The sequence below is a fragment of the Myiozetetes cayanensis genome, unplaced genomic scaffold (genome assembly GCF_022539395.1).
Source record: "Myiozetetes cayanensis isolate MyiCay16 unplaced genomic scaffold, myiCay2020 scf3, whole genome shotgun sequence".
NCBI classification, from domain to species: domain Eukaryota; kingdom Metazoa; phylum Chordata; class Aves; order Passeriformes; family Tyrannidae; genus Myiozetetes; species Myiozetetes cayanensis.
Genome location: NW_026087521.1, coordinates 43,315,229 through 43,335,299, shown reverse-complemented (window position 1 = coordinate 43,335,299; position 20,071 = coordinate 43,315,229). Strand labels below are relative to the sequence as shown.

General features: G+C 38.8%; 2 protein-coding genes across 3 annotated transcripts in view; both read left to right on the top strand.

The window, feature by feature from the left end:
* Window positions 1-3,106: 3,106 nt before the first annotated feature.
* Window positions 3,107-20,071, top strand: part of POC1B (POC1 centriolar protein B) — a 47,496-nt gene continuing 30,531 nt past the window's right edge. The window contains exons 1-9 of one of the 2 annotated variants that reach the window (XM_050324007.1): window positions 3,107-3,179; window positions 3,394-3,478; window positions 11,725-11,896; window positions 12,639-12,818; window positions 13,949-14,056; window positions 14,932-15,047; window positions 15,425-15,558; window positions 16,309-16,377; window positions 19,036-19,188. In XM_050324007.1, coding sequence (XP_050179964.1) covers window positions 3,165-3,179; window positions 3,394-3,478; window positions 11,725-11,896; window positions 12,639-12,818; window positions 13,949-14,056; window positions 14,932-15,047; window positions 15,425-15,558; window positions 16,309-16,377; window positions 19,036-19,188 — 1,032 coding nt within the window. In that variant the 5' untranslated portion in view covers window positions 3,107-3,164. The remainder of the gene's footprint in view (window positions 3,180-3,393; window positions 3,479-11,724; window positions 11,897-12,638; window positions 12,819-13,948; window positions 14,057-14,931; window positions 15,048-15,424; window positions 15,559-16,308; window positions 16,378-19,035; window positions 19,189-20,071) is intronic. The other variant, XM_050324006.1, reaches the window with a different exon arrangement.
* GALNT4 (polypeptide N-acetylgalactosaminyltransferase 4) lies at window positions 3,578-11,699 on the top strand. The gene has a single exon (XM_050324005.1). It carries the CDS (start codon window positions 3,967-3,969, stop codon window positions 5,716-5,718), a length of 1,752 nt encoding a protein of 583 aa, XP_050179962.1. The 5' UTR covers window positions 3,578-3,966; the 3' UTR covers window positions 5,719-11,699.

Here is a 20,071-nt window from a genome sequence, read left to right as displayed (position 1 = left end):
CTCACGGAGCACCATCACCTGCCAATAGCCCAAGGGCCATCTCTGCTGCTGACACAGCTGCTCCCAGTGTGATTCCACATAATTAAACTTGGGGTTCTCAGTTTTATTGTAAAGGAGGATTAACATTAGGTTAAAAGTCCTCATTTTAGACAGGAGAGAATTTTTGAAGGGCTAGTATATTATTTTCCCCTTGTGCACATGCATTGTATTACATCAATTATGAAATCATATGTGATCAGTGTAACTAACATATGCATTGCAAAATACATGCACCAAGGTTAACAAATTAGTCCATGTGTCCTTGAATTCTAAACATCCTCTTACTAGGTCCTTTCCTACAGTGGCCATGCAGCTTGCATGAACTTGGAATTACAATCTTAAAGTGTTCTTCTGCAGACATAATTTCTGTCTGGACATGTACTACCTTAACACAGTGCCTGAGAGAAAAAACTCCATAGCTACTGAAACAGCAGCCTACTGAGACACAACACTTAGAACGTATTTTCTCAGGCACCATTTCTCATTGTCATCACAATGCCCAACAACTTATAACGATAAATTGCACTTGCATATCACAGAAAAGTTATTCTCAACCTTAAAATGACAACGCCAACTCATAATTGTATTAAGAGTTGCAATAATCTTAAAATAATTCTAAAAATAAAATCTATACATGCTAATGAGGAAACATAATCAGCATAAAAACTATTACATGCCAGCTTTATAACTACAGTCATTCTAGCTAATTAAATGGCTGCAGCAAGGGAATACTTTGCTTTCTACAGGCATTTTGAAGTCTTCAAAGCACTCTCAGGTGAAGAGAAACAGCAAGGAAGAGACTAACTTTGTAAGTCCTACAATTTGAGAAACACTCTTCCATCAATTTGTAGAAAGAGGGATGCCGTTCTCTCTCTCTGTAATTTCAGCCCTTCATTTGCTTTATCCCTATCACCTGATACTTTATAATTCAGGAATTTTGTGGGCAGGCAGAGACTCCAGTTTATTACTAGTACCCCAAAATTAGTAAAATATACTGAGCTGCTGCAAGCATAGCAGATGTGAAGAAGGCAAAAGGAAAAGGATTCAGTATGACTGTGAATTGTAATTTAGTTCAATTTCTAAATAAAATAACATGTCCACTGGGTTTTAAGGAGCTTCAAGAACAGATCTGAACTTGAAAACATAAGGTACCAGAAATACTGAAATACCACAACACACAACTAAAGTAGCACATTCAGGAGACGATGAAGAGACAAGAAGACACGAAATAACTTAAGAGCACATGAAGTTTGGTATTAAACCTGTTTCCCTGGGGGATAGGATGTAAATGTAGCTTGTCTGTCTCCCTGACAAGATATATCATTCACAGCTGATAAAACCTGGGAGAAAGAGGATAGCTGGAAAAAATGTTGAGAAAGGCTGGAAGACTTCAATAGTGGTAAAGAGGCCAAGTGAATTTATCTAGTAAACTTACTGTTCCTGCAATGGGGTAGAAAGTGGAATATATCATTACCAACTTAAAAGGCTATGTCTTACTTTGTGAAAACTAAATCGCGGGAACTAAAACAAAAGGATGGGAGGCCAAGCTGTGTAGGAAAAAAACCCAAGAAAACCCAACCAAACCAAAACTCCACGAACAAACCAAAAGAAGTAATGGCATAAAACTGTAGCTTTTGCTAGGTCCAAATTAAAGTCAGTGTGTCCTGTCCTACATTTATTTTTTTAAAAAGCTTTCATGTGGAGAAGCTATGACAAATTATCAGCCTGTGTAACGTCAACGTAAGGGGTTTTCATGGAAACCTCCTTATATTCTGGTAGTGACAATCCTGCTCTTTTCACCACTTTTAAAATTATTATTTTAAAGGTCCATTTTGTGGTTAAACACAACTGATTTGGAACTGTCCTATAAGTGACAGTTCTTATATGTTGGCCTAATTACTGACCTGATTCTGTAGATGTAAGAGTTTAATGTCAGAAGAAACTGTAAAATGCAGACTGGATTTAAAAAAGAAAAAAGGGTAATTGCAATATGAGTTACTTCTTCAGGAACACCTGTGTATCCAATGACAGCTTTGCTATCACAGTCCTCCTTTTTGCTAATTTATGTCATCCCTCTTTTTACTAGCATAGCTATTGGAGCAGTACTTTTCCAGTGAGGTTAGTTCCTTTATCTAGCTTACTATGAGGCTGTATAAAAATTCTCACCATTACTAACACCAGCATTGCAATGTTGAGGTTTTGGGGTTTTTAAGGTAGTTGTAGATTTTTAAAGCATTAAATGTCTGTTTAAAGACAACTCTGTATGACACAAACATGAGTGCTGACTTGGAAATCTAGAAATTATTAACAGGCTAAAAAACAACTGAATTAAAAAAGACAAGAGGCCAAACTACCTAGGGTGGCTTAATACAAAATCAGTCTGAGCTTTTAAACAGAGCTGTCTTGCATGAATTTGTAAGTCACAAAACCGAGGTAACATCGAGGTAACCAGATCTTCCCGCTACTCTTGAAGATTTTGCTTCTTCAGGCTTGCTCGCAGCTGCCCTGACAGTCCCCATGGAGCGGCAGGGGGAAGCGGCTCCGCCCGACACTCGGCTGGGACAGCGCTCGGGCCCCGGGCTCAGCACCGGCGGCCACCACCTGGCTCGGGAACCACCAGCACTAGGGGTTCTCTCACTTGCTGGGAGGAAAAAACGTGGTTTGGGCAGTTTTTGTTTTTTTGTTTGTTTAGAGTTTTTTGTTGTTGTTTTGTTTGGTGCTTTTTTAAATATCTCCCGCGGTAGACTGTCCCACCCTATGGCTCCGGAGACCCCCCGGCTCCAACACCCGGCGAACTGCCCCCATGGGTGAGAGCTCAGCCTCCTGCAAGCACAAAGCGCTCTGTCCTGGCCACCGGGCAAACTCAGAGTCTTTAATTCGCCCGGCCTGACCAGCGCACCCCTCCGCTCCGCTCCCGCCGCCCCGGCCACCCGAGCCCCGCGGCCGGGCCGGGCGCGCGGGGGCGCTGCGGCTTCACAAGGGACCCGCCCCGCCCGCGCAGCGAGCGCGGGGCGGCCGCGCAGGGGCGGCTCGGGAGCCGCGCTGGTGGCGCGGCGGATGAACGGGGGGCCCGGCCGCGCCCGGAGCGCGGGCGCTCTGACGGGCCGCAGGGCCCCGCTCCGCCCATGGCCTCCGCGCTGGTAAGGGCTCGGCCCCGGGCTCCGGTCGCCGGCGAGGGCAGCCGAGCCGCGGCCGGCGCGTGTCGCCCGGCGCCGAGGGCTGCGCGGCCACGGCCCCGCCGGTGGGAGCGCTCAAGGCGCCGGGACCGCCGGGCTCCCGCCGCGCGCGGGGCGTTAGCGGCCCCTCCGGGGGCCGCCCCCGCCCGCAACCTGACGGTGCGCACCCTCTCCCCAGGAGGACCCCGTCCTGATCCGGCCTTTCCGAGGCCACTTGGCGGCGGTGACGGGCGTCGCCTTCAACGCGGACGCGGCGGGGCTGGGTGAGTGCGGGGCCGGGCGCCGTTTGCTTTCCGGGCGGGGCAGCCCGCTCCCTCCTCCCTCCCTCTCTCCCCGGCAGCTGGCGGAGCCGCCCGGCGGTTCCGGGCGCGGAGGCGGGGCGGGCTCCCGCGCCGGCCAGGCGGGTCGAGGAGTCTCTGCCCCTTCCTTAAGCGACAACTTTTTGAGCAAACCACAGGGCGGGAGGAGGGGTTTGTCCCGCTGAGAGAGAGGAGGAGGGGAGGAGGAAGTAAGGGGAGCGCCGAGGCCGGAGGGGCAGGGGTCTGCTCCGTGCCTCCACTGCTGCCCCGCTCCCCTCGCCGTCCCTGTGGAATCGGCTGGGCCCGCCACGGCCGGGCGCTGGTGCAAACTGCCGGCGGCCCGAGCCCGCAGCTGGGATTGCCTGCGGTCCTCTCCGCCCCGGGGGCGCGGAGGGAGCCGGCAGGACTTCACGGAGCCCCTCTCTGCTACGAGCTGCTTTTAACCACCTACGATGAGGATCCGACTGGCGAGAAGATGGACGTGGGTCCGTAAAAGCTGCATGTTCCTCGGCTTCTTAATGATCGCTTACTTTGTGGTCGAGCTGTCGGTTTCTTCCTTCGGTGCCTCCCTCGCCGGAGAGAGCATCACTAAAGGGAAATGGGAGAGGCGCTTTTCTGACAGAGCAGAAGAAGCTGTAGATTTGGCTCGTCCGGTTTATGACAAACCCCCGCCTGATCCTCATGCCCCAGGAGAATGGGGTAAACCCTCTCGCCCGCAGCTAAGTCCTGAGGAAAAGAAACAGGAAGAAGAGCTGATCGAGAAGTATGCAATTAATATTTATTTGAGTGATAAAATCTCTCTCCACCGCCACATTGAAGATAATCGACTGAGCGGTTGTAAGACTAAATCTTATGACTACAGAAGACTGCCCACGACATCTGTTATAATTGCTTTTTACAATGAAGCCTGGTCAACGTTGCTGCGGACGATACATAGTGTTCTTGAAACGTCACCTTCAGTGCTTCTGAAAGAAATTATACTGGTGGATGACCTGAGTGATAAAACGTATTTGAAGGCTGAACTTGAAAAATACATAAGCAGTCTGAAAAGAGTTCGCTTGATAAGAACCAACAAACGAGAAGGATTGGTTCGTGCACGCTTAATTGGCGCTACCTTTGCTACTGGTGATGTCCTCACATTCCTAGATTGTCACTGTGAATGTGTCTCTGGCTGGCTGGAACCACTGCTCGAGAGGATTGCTGAGAATGAGACTGTTATTGTTTGTCCTGTCATTGACACCATTGACTGGAAAACATTTGAATACTACATGCAAACAGCAGAGCCCATGATTGGGGGGTTTGACTGGCGTCTGACATTCCAGTGGCACTCAGTGCCTAAACACGAACGTCTCAGGCGCAAATATGAAACCGACCCAATCAGATCCCCAACTATGGCTGGTGGCTTGTTTGCTGTCAGCAAGAAATATTTTGAGTACCTAGGTACCTATGATACAGGAATGGATGTTTGGGGAGGGGAGAACTTAGAATTATCATTTAGGGTTTGGCAGTGTGGAGGCATGTTGGAAATTCATCCATGCTCCCATGTGGGCCACGTGTTTCCAAAGCGAGCACCCTATGCTAGACCAAACTTCCTGCAGAACACGGCACGTGCTGCTGAGGTGTGGATGGATGAGTTCAAAGATCACTTTTACAACAGAAATCCGTCAGCAAGAAAAGAAAACTATGGAGATATTTCTGAGAGAAAGATACTTAGAGAGCGTTTGAAATGCAAGAGTTTTAACTGGTATTTAAAAAATGTATTTGCTGAGTTGCATGTACCAGAAGATCGTCCTGGCTGGCATGGTGCTATCCGCAGCAGAGGAATACCTTCAGAGTGCCTTGACTATGTCTTACAAGAACATAATCCTACTGGGTCTCACCTTTCTCTCTTTGGCTGTCACGGTCAGGGAGGCAACCAATTTTTTGAATATACATCAAATCAGGAGATTAGATTTAACTCTGTAACTGAGCTATGTGCTGAAGTCCCTGAACATGAAGACTTCATTGGTATGAGGAGCTGCCCAAAAGATGGTTCTCCTGTGCCAGAAATTATTATCTGGCATTTCAAAGAAGATGGGACTATTTATCATCCTCATTCAGGGAAGTGCCTTACTGCTTATCGTACAACTGAGGGGCGTGCTGATGTGCAGATGAGAACTTGTAATGCTGCAGATAGAAACCAGATGTGGAAATTTGAGAAATAGTCACTGCTGGTACTATGAATCGAATGGACTCTCCAAGGTTTTTGGAGTAATCTCCAAGGTTTTTACATGTATGAACACATAGCAACATTTGATTGAATACCTTGGAATGTTTTCAGATGTGTCTGTAGTGGTGTAGAAACTATCTCTTGTGATCAGTTGTATAGAAAGCAAAAGTAAATCCTGGGGCTTGGTTTCTAAAACATGGAATACAGATCTAATGCCTTTTATTTTTGTAAAATTTTGATTTGTTATTTTCTTACTTTGGGCCTGTCTTGCCTATGGTAAAACAAAGGCTTTTGAGTGGACTAAGACAGGATTTTTTTTGTCTTAATAAAAAAATAATTATGCAATAATCCTGCAAGATCATATTACAAGAAAGTAAAGAATCTTTACTTACAGAAGTAGAAGTTAAGGTTCTTGCAGTGGTATTAGGTGACCTGTGTTGCAGATACATTATAACATACGTGTCTAACACTTTAAGTAAGGCATGTGATTGAATGAACATTGATGTTGAAAATTGAATCTAAGCCTTGTAATATTCTGCATTTTTCTAGGAATGTACAGGCTGTTAAGGGTAACAACTAGCTATATCACATAGAAGAACAGGAAGTTTATTTAGTAGATGGGCTTTGGCACCGCTTTGCATTTTGTACCTATTGTAAAAACCTTACCTCATGGGGGTTAGTTGGGAGCCTCCATGCATTTAGAGAAGAGTGTGGTGGCAGTGGAACCAAGGACATGCTGATGGTACCACAAATGGGAAAAAATGGGGGGGGCTACAACTAAGTATTCTGTTTAAAGGTAATGGAGAGGGAAAGAAAGTATAGAGTTGCATTAGGTACTATGGTTTCTTAGCTATATTTTTAATATTTACGTTGCCTCTGTGTAAGCTTTTCCATGTTCAGTCTCACATCCTAGGGACACAAAACTTGTGTTCTAGACTACAGATCAATTTTTTTTTTTTATTTGATCTGTCAGTGGAGGAGAGAAAGGTAACATGGAGGAAAACTTGGGCTGTTTTGTGTTTCAGCAGCGCTGGTATGCATCAGTCCTAGATAGAATTTTGGAATAATGCAGCATAAGCTGCCTCTTTCTAGTTACAACAGTACCACAGGAGACCTTGGATGAGGTTAGGAAGCTGGCATTGCTGACGTGAGGGGAGTTGAAAAGGCAAAGGACTGCTTGGAGGAAAACAAGATTTGTGGGTAAACTGGTTCACAGAATGACTTATTCAGAATGTTTTCTCTATCCTGTTATGCTGTGTTCTGAAGAATATTGATTCTTGAATCATGTCATCTGTTTTGAGCATGATTATAGATGGTAGATGTAGTAGATATATTGTGTATTTGAAGAAAAATCTTGTGTTAGTATCTGTTTTTTAGGTTTATGTGATTTATGTGATTTAAGTTGAACACTTTTCTTAATGTTTTGGGCATTCCAGCTTTTTTGATTGCCTTCACTGAAGTGATAAATATTCTTCAGTACCCACAGTACAGTAATTCTTGACTTGGGACTTGGGACTGGTAGGTAGGAACTCGAGCTAGTGAGAAAGTATGTGTGCATTTACTGCAGGTGTTAGTAGGTAGAAAGGTTAAAAAGGGGTGAGACCTGATGTAGTTGAAGTTTTGCCAAGAATAAAGAAAGAGGAAATTAGGATGTATTCTTAAATCTTAGTGGTCTGAAAGCATTGAGAGGTTTGGGTGGAAGCAGGTTAAGGTAGTAGACGAACAGAAGACAACTTGGAGCTTGGGATGTAGCACTGAATCATGCTAAAAGTGCTTGCCACTGTGTGGCATGGGTTCTTTTAGGTCTTTAAGTTATTTTTAGGCAGTTACTTGCAATTTAATACTTTTTTTCTTTCTTTCCCTAAACTTTTTTTTTTCTGTTTTTTATTTGTTTGTTTGTTTGTTTTTTTAAAAAGGGAACTTTTACCACATAAGGGAAACATTCCTGAAAAATTCCATTCCACTGCAGTAAGGAATTCTTTTGTGAACCTGCAAGTTAAGAACCATTTATCAAATGTTAAAAGGCAGCCAGTCATTATGTACTGGAGCAGTTAATTAAATAAAGTATGTGCTTTTGTGAAAAGCTTTCTGTAGATTGTTATATTCAATAGAAATGACAGGGAAAAGGCCTAGGTTCTCCTGTGTGGCAGGTCATAAGTCGTATATGCAATGCATGTTTCCTCGGATGAAAGTAATTAAATGGTGTTAATGTAGACTATGCAACTTTTATACAGTTAACTTTTTTAGCTCTAGGCAAAAACTGCATTTCTTATAAAGAACTACCTTTGTGTTAAAACTGACATTCAAAGTGTTCCTTATCTATTGAAGCAATAATTCTAAGTGAATCTGTCTCTCGGTTTGAAAGTTATTCTCTCTGTATGCATCTAAACCCTTCTTCTTCCCCATGACCTCCCATTCTATTTTTGGAGTTATTTATAAACTAATTGGAAAAAAAAAAGTGAAAGTAAATAACCTGGCCCTGGAAAAAAAAATCTTCCTGATGGGAGTTAAAATTATGGAATAAAAGGAGGAGGGATAGAGAAGGAGAGAAAAAGAAGGAAGAGAAAGAAAACCTACCTTGTCATTTCAAGTTCAACTAGTTTTGAATTGAGTTGTGGCAACTCTACAGAAATACTCCAGTTATTTTTCAGTATGTACAGATTTTTGGAAAATCTGAAACTCTGAATGGTTTTCTATTCTGTTAGACTTTGAAAATTTGGAAAACACTTGTACATATTTTAAACTACTGATTCTAAGTGACTTAAAAAAATTGAATGTAAACTTAACACTGAATAACTATGGAGGGCTTTGGGGTTTCTTTTGAAGGAATAAAATCCAGAATGATAATTAAATGTGTGCTGACTCTTCAGTTCTCTTTCTCTTGTGTAATGTATACAGTATGCGATAAAAACTGTCATGAACTTGAACTTATGTGAGTTATTAGAAGTTCCCTGTATTTTATCCACTGTGCTTAGAATTCCAGGGTGGCTTTCTTGACAGAAGTTCAGTTAATAATTGTTTTTTGCCAGGTAGGAAATTTTGCAATTCACAAACATGTTTGTATTTTGGTATTTTACCTTATGACATTGAGAGTTGCAGAGTTCCTGTAAAGTGTGAGGATTTGTTGGTAGTGGCGATATTTGAATATTTGCACACCCATCATGTGCACATCCCTGTATTCTGTCTGCCCTGTAACTCTTGCACTGAGCAATTAATTATATTAGAGATGCTTACTTTGAGAGAAGTACATCTAACTGTTAAAACCTGGCTGAGTTTGTCTTCTCTGATCTCTGCACAACTTTCTTAGTCACTACTGTGATACTGTGGGAGTGAAATGGTAATTCTGTATTACAACAACTTGTGTCTTCATATATATGTGGGTATATATGAAAATGTATACCATAGTATACAGTAACAATTTATAAATTGAATTTTGTTTCATTGCAAATACCACAAAATTTTTTTCATGGCATATGTGAAGCTCAGATATCTGTTTAGAGATCTGCACCAAAGTGGTGTGTAAACTTGGTCTTTGCTTAAGGCCAGGTCTTTATTCTTTGGTGTTCAATTCTGTTATGACTCATCAGCAGAAAAGCAAATTACCCAATGACATATCAGCTGTACTTGGGTGTGTACAGAAGTACTGATGTTTAAAAAAAAAAAACAAAACCACAACAAAACCAGCTTATAAACTGGACTAAGTTGCATATTGGACTCAGCTCAGTGTGAATTTTCAGCCTTCTACTTTTTAATTGTACTTTGCAGTTGATCAAATATTTTCACAGCAAGGACATGCCTCTAAACGTGGTTCTGGTTATGTCATGTGTTCTCTGAGGAGCAACAGACCTGTTTGTGCTACAGCACATCCTAAAAAATTCTTATGGACCTTCTGTATTTCTTTTGTTTCAGATCCAGTACTTTAAATTAGCCTTGTGGACTATTTAGTGGTGATTTGGTAACTGAATGTCAGACTGTAGGGTGCCGATATACTCAGTAAGGGCTGTCAGAATGCATCATCTGCACAGCCTGAAAGTACTGTGCTTGAGTAAATTGAAGCAGCAGCTTTCTTATAAAGTAGGCAAAAGCCCTTAGAATGGAATAAAGAGAAATAGAGATGTTTACTTGATAAAAGTACATTTTCCTGGATAAAACTGGTTTTAAGTTACTGGCAGCATATTTACCCTATGGACTCTTGTATTCTCTGCTTGTGATTATTTGAGGTAAAACGTTTACCATTACAGTGAAATCCTTGGGTGTTAGCCATATGTACCAAAATTTTTTTCAGCCTGCTTGAACAGAGAATAGTTTGACTTGGTTGAGCCTCATTAATGTTAAAGGGACTGATTTCCCTGTCAGGATAGGGGCCAAAGTTCAAAATAGATGTAGAGTTTTGGCTTAAGAGTTTCTTTGTTTGAGTTTGTCTCTCCCATGGTGTTCAAATATAGAGTGACATCAGCCTGTGTGCCTTAGGAAAATATTTCTGTAACGGTCTGTCAGTTACTCACCCTTTTTTGTGCAAATCCTGAACTTCTTCCCTCCATCACCCTGGAGTGGTGTTGGCTGGGCTGGAACAGCTTATTAGAGATGGTATTAGTCTTTGTTTGTCATGGTAATGGGCAGGTGGCTTCAAGAGAGACACATAGGTAAGGATGGAGGGAGGATGTTGTGCAAGCCTAAGCAGCGTAGTCCAGAGGGAAAACAAGGAAGATGATTTTGGATGTCCCACGGAAAGAACTTCAGGTCACTGCTTGTGTCTCATTAACCTTGGGATAACCCATCTGTGAGAGAGCAAGCTATAAGAAACCAGGCTTTGAATGTATTGTACTGTCATCTTTCAAAGAATATTTTCTTCAGTTTTTAGAACTGAAAGCAAAGACAGCTGGTATTGCACAACCTTCGTACAGTTCATAAGGTACCATAGGTACCTTAGTTCATCAATTATTTGTTTTAGAAAAGTCCAATATTTAATATTCTAGCATTTTGTTTGAGGATTGCCTTGACACACGTGATAATAAACAAACTTCCTTTGTACTATGTTGGTGATTTATAGAGGCTGGGAAGAGAAGAGCCATCCTCTTAATGTCCTCTTCAACTTCTAAGAGGTCTCTGTTCTTCCTCTCCCCCTTTTTCTCTACTAGGGGTAGGAATTTATAGATGAGGGATGGGAGTGTAAATACCTTGTTTTTATTTATGTCCTACATACTAGCAATTAGCAGAGATGAAGATAATAGGGACATAAGAATATTGCATGTGCCAGTTTAATTCAACTGCTTATTACCTTTGCTGTTTATAGTTTCCTGAAAATGATCAAACTCTGTTAAAAGTTATGTTTACCTTTTCAAGTGTAGATAGTATGATCCAACTGTAAAGTGACTGCAAAGAAAAAAAAATTCTTTCTATTACCAGGCTGACAACTTTATGTTGTGTTTTGAACTAGACAAATATTAGTATTATAAAACTGGTACTTAAATAGGATTATAGAATTATCATATACGGATATCTTCACTTTAGATATCTGAAGTGTTAGAAATCATGTCTTGAATTCAAGTTGGCTTGCTTTTTCACAGTTAAACTCTTGATACATGAAACAAATTCCATCTCAGAGATCAAAATGAGATTACTAAAGAATTTATCTATTCATCTTAGTATTTGGTAACACCAAATCTGGATTCATACTTAATGATGTGCATGGTGTTTGGCTTTGGATTTATTGTTCTGTATCTTGCAAGTACTTGCAAGGTGGTTTGCTTAGTATGTGAGAGAGCTGCCTGTTAGGAATTATCCTTTACTCCTCCCAGTCTTGTGATAACGTTTGAAAAGCCTGATTTTGGCATTGCTTGCTGCCAAGCTTCTGCTCAGGCCAAGTATCCATTAAAATCCAACAACTCCTCCCTCCCCCTAAGACTCAGTAAGTTCACTATTGAATACAAATCCGTAGTCATTAGCTCTGGTTTTTATAAGAACAGCGAAGAGACTCCTAATATGTCTTACTTCTTGCCAGCTACCTGCTCTTTGGATAGGTTTCTTATGGTGTGGAAGCTGCAGGCACGATGCAGAGCTTACAGATTTATAGGCCATATGGAAGCGGTGACCAGTGTAGAGTTCTCACCAGATGGGCAGCTACTGGCTTCATCTTCTCAAGATCATACTGTCAGACTATGGATTCCTTGCATGTGAGTATAACTGGCCAATGCTAGATATGTGTTTCATTAAAGTGTAATTCGAATACTGGAGTCTGCTCAAGGAAAGTTTCTTTTTCCTTCCCACATGCCTGGGCTTTGACAGAAACAGAGGTTGGAGAGCACAAATAGCACAGTTCTTTACTGTGTTACTTTATTCTTTACTGAATATGCTGTAGTTTCAAAAGAAAAATGTAGCAGTTCAGAGGTCACAGTTTCATGTGTGTAGGACTATACTTGGTAGTATTTGTCTGGATTAAAGATTATATTTTAGTAAAGATTGCATGGCTGCACTTCATTTAGGGGAGACAAATGATGAAGGAAACAAAATAGCTTTTTTGGAAAAAAACTGGTTTTAATCTACTTGCTTTATTAGACTGTTCTTAAGTAGTAGTGATTACAAGCAATTCAGAATGATGGTAGAAAAACTGATGTTACTTTAAAGCATTTTGTAGATTACTGTATAAAAAAAATTCTCTTTCAAATATTAATGCTAATGGTACTGAAGGTTAATGCTTCTAGTTACTTGCACAGTTCTCTAAAATTGTGTCATATTAAATGCAATTTAAAGGATGTTATTCTAATAATTAACATTGAAATAAGTAAAAAATAATGGTGACACTAAGATTCTGAATATGTTAACATTGAGTTTTACAGGGTTTTAAACTCTTTAATATAGTTGTGATTTATGACTTGGTGTTTGGGGTTTTGTTTCTTTTCCCCCCTACCCCCTTAGTCATGGAGAATCATCAGTATTGAAAGGTCATACAGCATCTGTTCGTAGTGTGAGCTTCTCCCATGATGGCTGCTCTCTAGTTTCAGCATCCAATGATAAATCAATAAAAATATGGAGTGTTTGCAGTCAGCGCCTGTTGTTTACCCTATTCCAACACACTCATTGGGTTCTCTGTGCCAAGTAAGTGTTATTTTTATTCTCTTGGTAAAGCAGAACACCTAACAAAGTGTTTTTATGTCCCAGGGCAGAACTAAGGGAAGAAAAATCTGTGAAACACAAATGATTATCTATCACGAATAATTCAATTTTAATCAATCAATCTTATTTACACAAGTTTTGTATATATCTCCTAGTTGAATTATGAAAGCTTGCTCTGTATTAATATGTGTACATATTAAATCTGTTGCTGTGTATTAATTCTTTAAAGGACAAACACAGTCTTCTGTATTTATTTTCAGTCAGTATCCAGTCTTTCCCCAGTCTTGTTTGGTTTCATGCTGTATTAACTTATTTCACAGCCTTCACTTGTTTTTAGATTTATTATGTGTGGTAAGGGTTTTCTTAACTATTCTTGTTCTTTGCTGGTTTTTCTTTTCCTTTTTGCCACATTGATGGGAAATTTTCAACTAAGAGATGCCTGATTTAAATCTATCGAGAAAGAAATTTAACCCTGGTGTGAAGTGCAGAGCCCTACAAAGTTTCAAAGTATCTGATTGTTGAAAAGAAAAATTAAAGCTCTAGGAAATTGCATGTGGAAGTTCTTGAACAGTTTTCTAATGTCCTTGTGAAGTTGCTCAAGATGTGAAATAATAATGCTTGAGGAAATTCTACCCAAATCAGTTTTACTATTTAAAAACCTAGTCTGCTAGTCTAGGAGTAATTGTGAATGCTTTGCTAACAATTTGTAAGTCTAGGGAGAACTCAGAGGAGAACATATATGTAGGTTAAAATGGAACACAAGGTTCTACTGTGTCCTCTTTTTCTTTTGCCTATAGTTTTCTATAATAACCTCTTCGGCATCTGAAGTGACATCCTTAGGCTGCTGATACCTACCTGCCCCACTCTTTCTCTTGCTTATGGCTCTGTTTTTAATTGTATTTGATTGTGAAATGAAGCAGGGAGGAGTAAGGGGAGAAGCTTTTCAGTTTTATTAGTCCCTGAGAAATACGAGAAATTCAAATGTCCTTTAAACGTTACACATCTTTATTTCAAATGGGCTTTCTTGGCTCTGGTAATTTTCGACTTATGTCTGTAATGCTCATCTAGGTAGTATCAGATGTTTAATAATGTATACACAATGCACATTCCAGATTTTCACCTGATGGAAGAATAATAGCATCTTGCAGTGAGGATAAATCTGTTAAGATTTGGGATACAAGAAATAAAAATTGCATTAATAGCTTCTCAGATTATGAAGGGTAAGTGTTACTAGAAAAAAAAAGAAGTGTAAATGTGTCATTTTAATGAGATCAAATGCATCTTCTGTGATATTAACATCTTTATGTGTTAAATCTGAAAACAGATCAAACATCTACCACCCATGTGAAGTAAAATACTTCATCTAGAGTTTTTCTAAAGAGGTTAACTGACTGCACTTATCCAGCTGTTTTCCATCAACAAAGTCAGTCCAGGCAGGAGTGGGGTTATTCTTGGATTTTTGGAATGTTTTTGAGTTTTCCCTCCATTTTGATAGTGCTATTTGATATTGGATGCTTCAACAAGAAGAGAAGTTGAAGAATTTTCCATTTGTTGATGAAAAAATATTCTGTTAGCTTCAGTGATCTGCCTTCTTTAAATTTAAAAAATACTTGTTTTTACTTATACGCAGTTTTCTTAAACATCTTGGAACCAGAGTTTTAATTAACAAGTCAGTGGAATATATATCTTGTATATGTGCTTTGCTGGTTTCATGGCTGCCTTCATCCTTTTTACCAATTTACAATATTGTTACAGCTAGATATTCAGTTTTTAGACATAATTATTTTACTTGTTGCTTACAAACTCTTTGCAGCACTATCTTCTGGGAACTTTATACTCCAAAACAAACTCTGAAGGTTTGAGTTGGGTCAATTATACTATATTTTCAACAAAAGCCACGTACAGTCTGATTTATCGTGCACATCTTGTTTTCTTATGCTTATTTCAGTTACTTGAAATGCATTGAGTTTCCATACACTTGGATTTCACGCAAGTTTTTGGTGGCTCAGTGTTAATATTGTGGGTTTATGTATATATACACCTAAATATTTCTATGGAAACATATAATCAATCTGTTTTCATTAATTATATTTAGATTTGTAAATTTTGTGGATTTCAACCCAAGTGGAACGTGTATAGTTTCTGCAGGTTCCAATCATACAGTAAAACTGTGGGATATTCGAATGAACAAGCTACTGCAGCATTTCAAAGGTAAAACCAATGTAGTTTGTTTTATTTTCTTTACAAGGGATCTCTTTGCAATGAATTGTGATTTATTAGAGTATGTTATTTCATTCCTTACTGGGGAAAGTGGACAAACAAGTCATATTGGCATATTGTAAGTATCTTTTTGTAGTCTAGCAAACCTAAAAATCCAATCTGAATCCTTTTTATTTCTTTGCATCTCCTAATTTTTCAATCAGAACTAAGCAAATACTTTTGAGAGTCTGCTATGCCCCAGCACTGGTTGTTTTTCCCTTAAATGAAGTAGGCTGTTCTTTAGGAAGTAGAAAAGAGCAAAGAAATAAAGTGTACGTTTCCTCTTAGTAGATATCTACAGCCTTTGAATATTGTCTTCTGTAAATTAGTTCACAGAGCAGGGGTTAATTGTGTATCATTCCATCCTTCTGGTAACTACCTCATCACTGCTTCTACTGATGGTACCCTTAAGATTCTGGACCTCTTAGAAGAAAGACTTATTTACACTCTCCATGGACACAAGGTATACACAATAATCCCCTTTAAATGGAGATTTTAATAGATTGTTCAGTATCTTTTCAAAGGGAAACTAACGTTTATGCTGTCGTGTCTTATATCTTACAACTTGCGGATAAACTTTAGTGGACAGCAAGGTGTTGTATTAATGCAGCTTGTTACAAGTGGTTAAGGAAATGCATCTGTTTTACCTCTGGCCTTTTTATCTGTCAATATGACATGCTAAATGTTAAGTAGTAGTTCATGTTCTGAATTCATTAAAAATCCTCTTGATTTTCAAAATCATATTATTTGGCGCTTAGTCTTTTTGTCTATTGAAAACCACTGCTTTCTAAGGAGGGAGAAGCTTACAGAAGACAACTTTGGTGAAGAATGGCAGGCATTTCCTCCTTTTCCTCTTAATGCAAAACAAACCCGATTTTTGATAATGAATCAGTCAAACACATAGCCTTGAGTAATTTAATATATATTTTGTAATTTTTTGTTGCAGAGTTGAAGTATAAAATCTAATGAAAATGCCACTATTTTCCTAGTATTGATTATGGTAATTGTAATACAGCATCTTACTGAGAAGTGCAATATTAACTCTTCAATGAAATTGTTTGGCAAAAATTTCACTATAGTAAAGTTGTTCCTTATTTTATTAAAATTGAAAATTCTGTTATAGTAGGTAATGGCATCAATGTTTTTCTCTTTGCATTAAAGCACCATGATTACAGTAACTGTAATTTTATTGTATGCCTTTTTTTTTCTCCAGGGACCTGTACTTTCTGTGGCTTTTTCAAAAGGTGGTGAAAAATTTGCCTCAGGTGGAGCAGATGCTCAGGTTTGTGGTATTGTCTCTTTAAACTGAATGTCTTAATGTTTGTTGCAGTGGATGGGAGTTATATATAGTATGTCACAGTAACATGCTACTTACAGTGTGCTCACATGCATTCTGTCTACTAGTGTGTTAATTTGCACTGGATGTTATGATGAGGAGAAGACCACAATACTAGTCACTTCTATTTTGAATATTAAAATAAAGGAATGATTTTTAAATAAAAATATTTTAAGTGTTGCAATTCAGTGTCAACTAAGTCGTTGTGTTGCAGTTTGTATTAAGGCCTAGTTACTTTGTTAGGTTTTCACTTCTTTTAAAGTCTCTACTCTGTAATTGCAAGAATTAAGTTGTATTACTGGGAAAAATTTGGCAAGAATTGGGGAAAAACAGTCTTGTGTTAGCTTTGCTAATTTACTTCAATGAAACAGTAAAGTAATGGATTATACATAGGGAAGGGTTGTTTGAGCATTTAAAACAAAAAAGTTAAATTAAACAGCAAATCGTATAATTAATCTTCATCTGCTGTGATGAATCTTACAACTGAAAAAATACTATCAAACTTTAAATCATCTCTGTCAGGTCTTTACATTTTCCAAATGAAAGAACTTTTGTAGCATAAGGTTTAAATTTTCAGTCTGAAATGTTCCTTAATATTAATTGTCTTTTCCATTGTTTCCTGTTAGAAGAAGCCAAAAGCTCAACATAGATACAGAAAGCCATGATGTAGAAATTAAGAACCTTTGAATTTACCATGATTCGTGTTTTTATTTTGTTTTCTGGAGCTTGAAATAAGTTTCAGCTATTGAAATACTATTTTCAATTAAAAACTTCAGTATCATTAGAACAAATGCAATCTGTTTCTGGTTTTTACTTATTGCTTACAGTAGCACACTTTTCTGGAATGACTTGAAAGCACTTGAAAAAAAATTAAAATTGCTTTCTGTCACAAGGTGTTAAGTAAGAAGCACTGCCAAGATTTGCAGTTATTGGAAAAGTGAAAATGTTATGTTGTCAGACTTCCAATAGTAATTTTACAAGTGGAAAAAACCCCAAACAAAACAAAAAACCCTAAACAACCAAAAAAAACCCCCAAGAACTGGGGAAAGAGATTTATTTCTTGACCTATCAGTATAATATTTTCTTTTTCATACTGAAGTTTTTAATAAGATTTTTTTAAGTTACAAAATGCAACTTAGATTCCCAAGTAATTCTGAATTGTTGACCTTACCTTTCATGAGTACTTCATTTGAGTTTTATGATGATTTGTATATTATACTTAACTTGAGAGGAAACAATGTGCATGTATTAAACTAGGTCACCTGACAGAAGAGTTATCTGAGAAGCTCTGATGAGGGAAAAGACCTATTGTGTTAAGCCTAACACAGCCTCCCAGTTGAATGCCAGCATGCCCTGGGAATGCCTGTCTTATTTCAAACTTCTTTTGAATTTGGGGCACCCTGAATGAACAGGCATGTTCAATGCAGTCATGTCGTTGCCTTCTCCTGCCCTGTGATTCCATGCTGTAGAGCTGGTGCACGGCATCAGGGAGAGAGTAGGTAAAAATCTATAAAGTGACCCATGTTTCTCAGCAGTTTGATGTAGTGGTTTCATTCTGAATGCAAGAGAAGGAAGATCCAGTTTCATCAGGAAGCACTTTCTTATTTAAAAGTTGAATTTATAAAGTAGTCCTAGTAGGTCTGATAATGAATCCTGGGTGTAGTTACCTTAAAAACAGGCCTTCCTGTATTTGTTGAAGTTTTCCCCTTTGTTTTATTCAAGTTTTGGTGGGAGAGGGCTACTTATTTTGTTATAGTTTTTACTTTTCTAGGTTTAAAAGGTTCATTGCTGACCACTGTTAGGTAACTACCAGTGTATATATCTTTATCTATAGTAAACATAAGAACTTGATTCTTCAGTGTCCATTTTCTGTTGGTGTATACACACATGTATTCCACAAACATCCTTTCTTGCTGATCTGTCCACAGCCCTCTTCCAGGTCTGCCAGGAGAATAGTTGTGGGACTTCTTGACTCACTCTGTTGGTTTACTGTTAATGTAGGGTGTGTTATGGTTTGGTTTCCTGGAATATCCATAAGACTGGATGGATAGAACAGCTTTGGACTACCTCTCTCTCCATTCTATGACCTCACTTCTGCATTTGACCATTGTATGACTATTGTATATTGTTGCTACCTAGAGTATAATTGGACAAGGTTCAGAAAGCAGATTCCTGCTGCTAAAACACTGGAACCAGGTGTTTCAGAGTTCTGTGGAACTCTGTCATTTCTATTATGCCATCAAACTTTCTTATTAAACCTGCAAGCCTTTATATGGGGCAGAAACTTAACAGTGTATGACCACTTGATTTGTCAGAAAAATAACTTGGTTCAGTGGGACAGAAGTTTGCTTTGTTTTATGATTGTGGACATATTTTAGAGTTGTTGTTTGTTTGTTTGTTTGTTTTAATAAACTAAATCACATCTTTTAGACTTGAAGTACAAGATACTCTGGGGAAGTACCTGTGTTGTAGAGATCAGACTAAGTGATCACTGCAGTTTATTATGATGTAGTGCTCTATTAGTAATAACAGACTTGACTCAGTAGTTATGTTTTGAGCACTGAATAGACTTCTAGTAGTTACTGATATGATGGCTTCTTACAGGTATTACTATGGAAAACAAACTTTGATTCTTTTGATTATAAAGAAGTTCTTAAACACAATTTTAGAAGAACACATATTGATGAGCCTCCTCATCTACTTGATATTTACCCGAGATCACCTCATCTCCATGATGGAAAACTTCAGTCAGTTGAGGTGAGTGCAGTAAGTTATCTAATACAGGAAACCAGAAGCTGTCTGGCATTTATAGTTAAATATGTTCTGTGTATACCAGAGAACATTTTATTGTTATGAATAATACTTTGGGAGCAACTGTAATTTATGAATCCACATTAAGTTTATTAGACTAGCTGATGCTGTCAGATTTATGCTGAAATTCCTTTCATGCTTTTAATATAAGTCTGTACATCTGATTTAAAAAAACCATAGGTGATAATCTGGTTTCTGAAGTAACTTGGCAAGTGTTGCAGAAGGTTCTGAATCTGCAGTGAGCTTTAGAATACTAATCAAAATACATCATTATAAGCAGGACAAAGTGACATTATTACTGAAAGTCAAATATTTGATTGCCACAAGTTGTTGCTCTTTCCAAGGTATCATGAGAAGATCTTAATATGTATCTAAAAGTTTAGAAAGACTTTATAGGTTAGTTGTGTGTTTTATGTCACTGTGTAGTTTGATTTCATGATAACTTCATTCTTGAACTACGTTGCTGTCAAAGCATCTACTGGCATCCCTTGGAAGTATTGGAAATTTGGGAACCAAAATGAAATATCAAATATTCTGTTTCATTATTTGGAAAAATCCTGTTTGTCGTGTTGTCTGTAAGCAAATTGGTAAAAAGTACTATGCCTTCAATGAGGTCATTGCTTATGCTATACCTGTGACTGTCTTTGACAGAGCTGGCTAGCTTCTGCATGGTGATTACCTGTACTTTTATATCTTTTTTGATTTTGTCCAGGTGCCTCTAGTGTTGAAGAACTGTTTCACAGATAAATCTTGGAACTTTTTGGTTGCTGTCATATACTGTCATAGTACTATAGAAATTCACCATTACCTGGTTGTGTTCATATAAAAT